Source organism: Chenopodium album, chromosome 12 (assembly GCF_948465745.1).
Source record: "Chenopodium album chromosome 12, dcCheAlbu1.1, whole genome shotgun sequence".
NCBI lineage: Eukaryota > Viridiplantae > Streptophyta > Magnoliopsida > Caryophyllales > Amaranthaceae > Chenopodium > Chenopodium album.
The window spans coordinates 7,975,500-7,984,665 of NC_137845.1; the positions used below are offsets into that span (position 1 = coordinate 7,975,500).

The following is a 9,166-nucleotide window of genomic DNA, read 5'->3' on the forward strand; positions in this document are numbered from 1 at the left end:
AACTGGCTTACCACCAAGCTATGTGATTTTTATACTATTATTTGAATACAAAATATTTATATGTAGCAAGTGACAATATGAGCAATAAATTTAATTACAAGAAAATTGAGACATAAATTACAACATATATTAATGATCCACCCCATGTAATAACCTGGGGCATTGGCCCAAAACTTAGAATATTATTAAAATTTAATGGCAAAAATTGTAATCTCGCTACGTGTCTCCATGGCTTGACAAATCATGTGGCGTCATGTCATGCGTTTACCGATCACTAATGTTTGCTCTCAAAAAATAAGAGAAATTTATTAGCATTAATATATGAACTCATGACCTCCTAATCTTTGTAGTTATACTTTAACCACCACTTCAATAACACAATTTATGATAATAAAGTTATATTAAAAAGAGTAATTCATATTCATTATTTTTAAAATTTCAACTGTCTACTTATATCGATCATATATGTGTATATTTTAACATGCAACAATACAATTACAAAATTAATTATAATACTTTCAATTACTCATTTATAATTTATATAAGTTATAGTTACCACGTATTTGAAGTATTTAAAATATGTGACCCAAATATATAGTAAAATTTTGGTTTTTTCTTTTAAGTTTTAACCACAATATATGTTTATTTGAAGGAATTTTTTTTTATTTTTTTTATTTTTTTTTATGACAACTAAAGAATAAAAATCCTTTTAACAAATAAAGCAAACTAATATATATGATATAACATTTAAGTTATGTCATATTATTAAATAAATAATTTTAATGTTCAATAGTATTTGAAAAGATTAACCAATAATATTTTTTTCTATAAAACCACCAATACATTTCACTTTATTTTATCATATTTTTTTTATACTCCCTCCGTTTTTAAATACTTGCTCTATTTCTCCATGCGCGGAGTTTTAGGAGAAATTGGAGAAAATAATAAAATATGGAGGTAGTGGGGTAGGGGAAGAATAAAAAAAATATAAAAAGTAAAAATAGTTGAGAGAATTGGAGGAGAGCGAATATAAAATTAATAAAATATAATTTATGTTGGGTCCACTAGATGAGAGAAATGAATTAAATATTATATAAGATTTCTAAATAAAGAAATGGAGCAAATATTTTAAAACGGCTAAAAAAAGAAAGTGGAGCAAGTATTTAAAAACAAAGGAAGTATACTACAAAAATTAGGGCATCGTCTGGGGTAAAAGCTAGTTGATTATACATATTAATGTAACATTTTTACAAAGTAGGTTTGGTTTGTGATCGGATGCTCATAAGATTCTAGAATCGGGTGTACACGAGATTTTGCGTATAAAAAAAAAAAAAAAAAAAAAAAAAAAAGTCAATGATTGGATTGATTGCTAATTGCTAATTGCTTAATTAGTCTCAAACTAATATGATGCTCTTAATCAGTACGGAGTATTTTAAGATGTTCACTGACTTCTGTTCATTGACCAAAAAATCCATTATAGACTCTTGTGCAGAGTTGTGCTCGAGGCTCACGTGGAACATTTTGCATTTTCACACCCCTCCTTTTTCATATTATTATTTTATTTTATTTTCTTATTCAAACTTACATTTTTTTTTTTTTTTTTAAAAAAAAATTTTTAATGCATCACTTTTCTAAATTGATTTTTATGTCTTTTCTTACATTGTCTCAGCTCCAATCCTAGTATTTTCTTACTCATACCTTTTACTCCATTTGTTTTTCTTGAGTTTTAGTTACGGTTGCTATTGAAAGCAAGGAAAAGTAGAAAGTATGTGACTACTTTTGCTTTAAAGAGGAAATAAATAGAGAGTAAGATATTTACGAAGTATTTAATATGATAAGGTCACACAAAATAGGGTTGTAAATCTGTAATTGATGAAAAAAAATGAATAAAATATTATCATAATACAAAGTAAAATAAAAGTATGTACCGTGTAGAACTTACAAAAACATATAAAATCGAAAAGTGAGCAAATATTAAGAACTGAAGAAAGTAAAAAAATTATTATCTCACTATTTTTTTTCTTTTAAATTTTTATTCTGCAACAAATCCCACTTACACAATAATTTATTTCATTTAACCCACCTACCTAAAACTATTTTTTTTTTTTTTTTTGAAGGGAGGGTCCTAAAACTAATTAATTAAGTGTTTATCAAATTGATGATTTTACAACCAAAAAAAAAAAAAAAAAAAATGAAGGGAGCATATTTTAAAATGTTTGTAAAATACCAACCAGTCCTTAAAAATAAAAATTGGTATTATAAAAGTATTGTGTTACTTTATACGGTGTACTATACGACGTCTTCCAACATTTTTTTAGTTAACACATTTCTTTTATTCTGTTTATCAATACACAAGTTCAACATTTATATCTTTAATATCAGTATTTGTTAAATTTAAAAAAAAATAAATTGGTATATATTTATAAAAGTATACATTGACAAGATTATTACAAAATCTCACTGGACTATATATACTTCACCATAATTTTGAATCACAAAAGATAGTGACAATAATATTTGTAAATAGTATTAAAAGTTAAAGAAAAATTTGCAAATTGCAGCCATTTAAAGTTCGTATTTTGCAAATTGCAGTCATTTAAAAACAAAATTGCAAATTGCAGCCTAAAAGTTCGTATAAAATGTAAATTGATGCCTGATTCAATTGCAGCCTAAAAGTCGAAAAATCTTCGATTAAGGTTTTAGGGGTCATTTTAGCCCTTAAGGATCCAAATTGAGCTCGGAATTAGCAAAAAAATAATACAAGTGCCTCGTTTTGCGCAACAAAAATGTATCGATTTGTGAAAAACTGTAAAAATGAGACACTTACGTTATTTTTGCTAATTCCGAGCTCAATTTGGTCCCCTAAGAACTAAAATGAACCCTAAAACCTTGACCGAAGATTTTTCGACATGTAAACCGATGAAAAAGTTGAATCGGGCTGTAATTTACAATTTATACAAACTTTTGGGCTGTAATTTGCATTTTTTTTAAATGGCTGTAATTTGCAAAATACGAACTTTAAATGGCTGCAATTTGCAAATTTTCCAATGTTAAAATATGTCAACTAAAAGCGAACAGAGAACACATCAAATTATTTCCTCCATTTTTTTAATCACAACATTCGAAACCCTGTGAAAAATGTTTTCTAATAATGCTATTGTTACTAAGTAGTAAGTACTAACCAGTAACCACGAGCACCTAGACAAAAATGTTTGCTAATGCTACTGTGTGAAAATAATAATGACAATGACGTTCGTCACTCAATTTTGCAACTAGACAAAAAATGTTTGCTCAAGCTATTAACCACGAGCACCTCGTGGGAAGTCTGGGATCATCAAATCTGCTTTGCCTTATTTTTCATTTATTCATCAAATAACTAATATTTTAATTTGAGAATATTATATACAATCAATCAAACATTTATAATTGACTTTACGTTTTTCAATAATGAATATTTTTATGGATCTTTCTCTTTAATTTATTACTACCACTTTCCGTAACCTTGGCTATTTTGTAATGATTATTTTAACTTAGGTTGCGTAAATTCTTACTTGATGAATATCGGTATATTTGTCTAGTAGGTCATTAATCTTTCTTAACAACCTTTATTTTTTTAATTTGAGAGAAGACAACTCATTTTTTATTAACTACATAGAAAATTGGATGTAGTTATCGTCATATAAACAGTTTTTACACATTGATTTCAAAAGGAATTGATTTATCTGATTAGGCGTTGAATGAACAATAATAACATCAAATAAAACAAACTTCCTCCGTCCCTTAATTACATTTCTACTTTTAACATTTATTCCTCACATAATAGAGAGAAGTAGGAATATAATTTTAGGACGGAGAGGGTAGTTTTTTAGGAAAAGTGTTCACATACTACGTTGTAAAATTTTCACTCTTACTTTTGTAAAAAAAAAAAAAAAAAAAAAAAAAAATCAGCATGAATGTAGGCACATGTATAATGTTAATTGTAATATAGTTCTATAATAGTGTTTTTTTCCCAACTCCAATATCATCCCACCACACACTCTATCAATATATAAATAGACACAACCTTCTAAGTATTAGTGAAAAATTAACTCTAAATTAGCATCCAACACCAAAAAAAAAAAAGAAAAAAAAAAAAAAACCATGGAGCTCTTCTTCTTGTATAGCATAGCCCTTATTTCCTCCTTATCTCTACCTTTTCTCTACCTATTCTATAGGCATTATTCGACCTGGGGGTACAAGCTACCCCCAGGGTCGATGGGATGGCCCGTGGTGGGTGAGTCCCTAGAGTTTTTCTCTACCGGTTGGAAGGGATACCCGGAGAAGTTCATCTTTGATAGACTTAAGAAGTACAAACCTAGCCAAGTGTTCAAGACTTCCATCTTTGGTGAAAAGGTTGCGATTTTATGTGGAGCGACAGGTAACAAGTTCTTGTACTCGAACGAGAACAAGTTAGTACAAGCTTGGTGGCCTAAATCAGTTGATAAGATCTTTCCTGCTGCCACCCAACATTCCTCCATAGAAGAAGCTAGGACTATGCGGAAGCTTATCCCTCTCTTCCTTAAGCCCGAATCTTTACAAAGGTACGTGATGCTTACGTACCTATATGTGTATTTATTACTATATATGACTTCAATTATTTTCAACCTCATCTAAATGTGATTATTTCATAATGATGGATTAAATCAACCTAATTAGATCAAGAGTACACATCAATGGTTTAACAATATGATATGTCAATATGATATGTATGTACATCGATATAGTAATATACGTGCATAGTGAAAATTCTATTTCTTCTATATGTAAAAAAAATACGAAGTATATGTTTAGAAAAAAAATAATACGAAGTATATGTTTATCTTTTAGCCAAACAAAATCAAAGTGTGAAAATTTATCACTTTCAATAATATGGTTGGATGTTCGATTCTCACTGCTAATCTAATACGTAGTATTATTTGTTTATGTGATTGTTTCAAAGTAAGATGCTTGCCTGCTCGAGTATCAATTTAAGTGATTGAGTTTTCCTTCATAGGAATGTCTAATGTCTAAATGAAGCTAATTAATTTTCAATTTTTTACAAACAAATAAATAAATACAAACTTGGAATTATTGCCATGAAATTAGACAAATCCATTAGGTTAGACCTTCCTATGGGCCGTTGGCCAAAAAAGGTCACTCAAAATTCAGATTTATTTACACAAAGTAAATACTGTATAATTGAGATGGTTCATTCTGTATAATTATTCGATTTTCAAATTTTTTAAAATGAACCATCTCAATTAAAAGTTTAAAGCTGTATTCACCTGATGTATGATTTTATCACCTTGTATAGGTACATACCCATCATGGACACCATAGCCACCAGGCACATGGAGTCCGGGTGGGAGGGCAAGGACAAGGTAGAAGTGTTCCCCTTAGCAAAGCGATACACCTTTTGGGTTGCTTGTAGGCTCTTCTTGAGCATCGAGGACCCGGTCCATGTAGCCAAGTTCGCCGACCCCTTCAATGAGATAGCCGCAGGGATCATATCCATCCCAATAGATCTCCCCGGGACACCGTTCCACAAAGGGATCAAATCTTCCGAAATCGTAAGGAAAGAGTTGAGAGCAATTATCAAGCAAAGGAAATTAGACTTAGCAGATGGCAAAGCTTCACCAACACAAGATATTCTATCTCATATGTTGTTAACTTCTACCGATGATGGGAAGTTTATGAATGAAATGGATATTGCTAATAAAATTTTGGGACTTCTTATTGGTGGACATGATACTGCTAGTGCTTCTTGTACCTTTATTGTCAAGTTTCTTGCTGAACTTCCTCACATCTATGAAGGTGTTTACAAAGGTAACTAATTAATAACCTTAATTAATTTAATTATGTGCATGGTTTTATTTTTTACTTGTACTTTAATTTGATTAAACATGGATTGTTCTAGTATTAATGTATAGTAACTTGTTATTAATTCGTCGTTTTGCTAGTTAATAAATCCGATTTCCCATATTAAATTAGATGAAATGATTTTTTTCACTCCAGGCATATCTCCTGTGATTGAAGCTTAGAGTCAGTGTTTTAGGATGAATGTCAAAATCAATTTTTGGAGTGAAAAATCTATTCATTTTAATTTTATATATAAGGAAATAAATTTAACAAAGATATAAAGAAAAATATAAAAGAGTAAAAGACTAATGAATGTGTGACTGAATAAAAAAAAAAAAATAGAAAGTAATGAAAAAGCTAATCATTTCTTCATCCATAAGTAATACTATGACTAAACAATGGTAAGTCTTAAATCCATTAAAATAGAGAGGAGGAAAAAAAAAAAAAAAAAAAAAAAGCTTGTTGGGAAAAATTAACTTTTTTTTTTTTTTTTTTTTTTGAAACAACAAAATTAGCTTATTTGACTAATATTAGATAATTGAAAGAGCTTATTAAACGAAAAATACAAATAAGCTCTTGCATACATCTTACATTTTTAGTAAGATGTATGCAAGAGCTTATTCATTAGTTTATCCAAGTATTTAAGGTGATATGACAATTATACCCTCGTTTAACTCAAAAATCTACCACAATGAAATATGTTAATGTTTCATTTTGCATACTAAAAAAGTTTTTAGAAATTGTTTTAAAAAAGGTTTTGGAAAATAAGTTATTTACCAAACACTCTATACAATCAGTTAATACAATGCAATAATCAATTAGTCAAATTAATTATGAATTAGTTAAAATCAGCTAACGCGATCAATTTTAGTTTTCACCTTTTCACCAAACATATAAGTTTTTTTTTTGATTGATAGGTTTAATTTTTAGTTGGTATGAATCATAAATTTAATAATTTTTTAATAAATTAATCGAGAAACCCAATTATATGGATCTTGGCCATCTTGCTAAACCATAACCAATAATTTAGTTGACTAGAGGTATTTTAAAATATTTCTTGAAAATTGTGGCATTTACTCCTCGTTGATGATTTATGGTCTTATCAACTTATACTCTTATAGTAATAATATCGATTTTGTCCTTTCTTCATTACTCGTATTACTCTCAACGCTCGTTACACTCGCACACACTCGGTGGTTGGTAGTCTTGGTACTACTTGTGTTGTCTAGGGACGATAATGACATCATGCTATAATCTATAATCTTTATATGGGAATTATAATAATGCAACATGTCATTATGGTCAGTCGGCAACAAAAGTAGTGTATTTTTCTTTAAAGATTTTATCAAAATCCTAATCCTATATAATATGATTTTGATTTTTATAATATTGTACTATTATTGTTATTATTATTATTATTATTATTATTATTATTAAAGTTTTTAAATGTTGATCACCAAAGTAAATTGTAACAATAAAAAAGATAGATCCGAAAGGAATAGTAAGAAACACTAATTAAGAGAGCCTAAGCTATGTGATCTAATGGAGTAAGGCAATATTGAGTACATTTATATATATGACCTTGAGTATAATTTGAGAGCCTATATATCTTATACTTGAGTACACCTAGAGTTAGTTGTATTCAAAAAGGTATATCTTGCTCATTTTTAGAATTTTAAAAGATAGTAAAATTAAACGAGAGAATCTATGTTATTTTCATATCAAGTTGTTGAATGCATCCTTAATTCAACAATGAACAAACGTAAAATGATTAATGATTTGATTATTATCTAATGGTGGTTGGAATTTTACTATGCAGAGCAAATGGAGATAGCTAATTCAAAAAAACCAGGGGAGCTTCTAAATTGGGAGGACATTCAAAAGATGAAATACTCATGGAATGTGGCATGTGAAGTGATGCGTTTGGCTCCTCCACTCCAAGGTGGTTTTAGAGAAGCCATTTCCGACTTTATGTACAACGGGTTCCAAATTCCCAAGGGCTGGAAGGTAATTTCACTATGACTTCTTATCATTCATTTCGAGTTCTGTTCAAGTCAGGTCAGTTTGACCAGGTTTAACTTTAGAGTCGTAACTTAAACAACTTCTACTACATTTAGCTACTAAATCATGCATGTTTCACAATTTTGACCCTTGTACTAAACTAAAGATTATTTAACATGTATAAATGTACTTAATTGCAGCTATATTGGAGTGCAAATACAACACATTTGAACCCAGAATGTTTCCCGGAACCAACGAAATTCGACCCATCGAGGTTCGATGGGTCCGGGCCAGCACCATACACATTTGTACCCTTTGGAGGGGGACCAAGAATGTGCCCAGGAAAGGAGTATGCAAGGCTAGAGATATTGGTGTTCATGTACCATATTGTCAAGAGGTTTAAATGGGAAAAAGTGCTTCCTACTGAGAAAGTTATTGTTAATCCCATGCCTATTCCGGAGCACGGCCTTCCCGTCCGCCTTTTCCCACATCCTCATACCACGGTTGCTTAATTTGATTAGGATTCGGGGATTCTCCTCATACTATTTTTAAACTCTTGATCTAAATAAAGTATAAATTTTATTTAATTTAACAAGTATCCTTTGCATGTTTAGTATTGCCCTTTGTATTACCCTATATTATACTCCTTACGTCTCTAAATTAGAAGTCTATTCCTCTTTATTATGTGAGTAATAAATATTAGAAACCGACCTTCTAATAAAGGGAAGGAGTGAGTAGTTTAAAAGTTTAGGCAGAGCGAAACATAGAAGTACATAGGAGTATAAACGGTTTGGGTGAGAGAGGTAGTTCCAAAATAGAGATGGGGTGTTTAAAAAAAAAAAAAAAAAAAAAAAAAAAAAAAAAAAAAAAAAGATTGCGTAATACATTGGCATTTGATCGGCCACCAATATAAAAGTATATGTGTTTATATGTGAAAACGATCACCTTGAATAAGGTTCTAGCTAGAGTGGGAAAAAAAACCTTGTTTAGTAGGCTTGTGTTTGATGGGCTGAGCACCTACACAAATAAGCAAGTTAGCTGACCTCAAGGGTGTGTTCAATAAAACCCCCTTGATGCTTAATTTAGCTCGGGGACAAAATATGAGAGATATTCCCTCCATCCCTTTGTTAGAAATCTATTTCTAAAATTTATTACTCACATGATAAAGAGAAATAGGCTTCGGACATAGGAAAATACGATAAATGCTACGGAGTAATAGAATTAGATTTCTTTGTGCAGTGTTTTTGAATGCCTAATTTATAGTTCTCGTATATGATTATAATTTATA

The 9,166-nt window shown here is 29.9% G+C and overlaps 1 protein-coding gene across 1 annotated transcript; it reads left to right on the forward strand.

Annotated features, from left to right (window-relative positions):
* The first annotated feature begins 4,140 nt into the window (after positions 1-4,140).
* On the forward strand, positions 4,141-8,521 carry LOC145571861 (beta-amyrin 28-monooxygenase CYP716A378-like). The gene is made up of 4 exons (XM_081630896.1): positions 4,141-4,580; positions 5,333-5,844; positions 7,697-7,884; positions 8,079-8,521. The coding sequence occupies exons 1-4, from the start codon at positions 4,141-4,143 to the stop codon at positions 8,388-8,390; spliced, it is 1,452 nt and encodes a 483-aa protein (XP_081487022.1). The 3' UTR covers positions 8,391-8,521.
* The last annotated feature ends 645 nt before the right edge of the window (positions 8,522-9,166 follow it).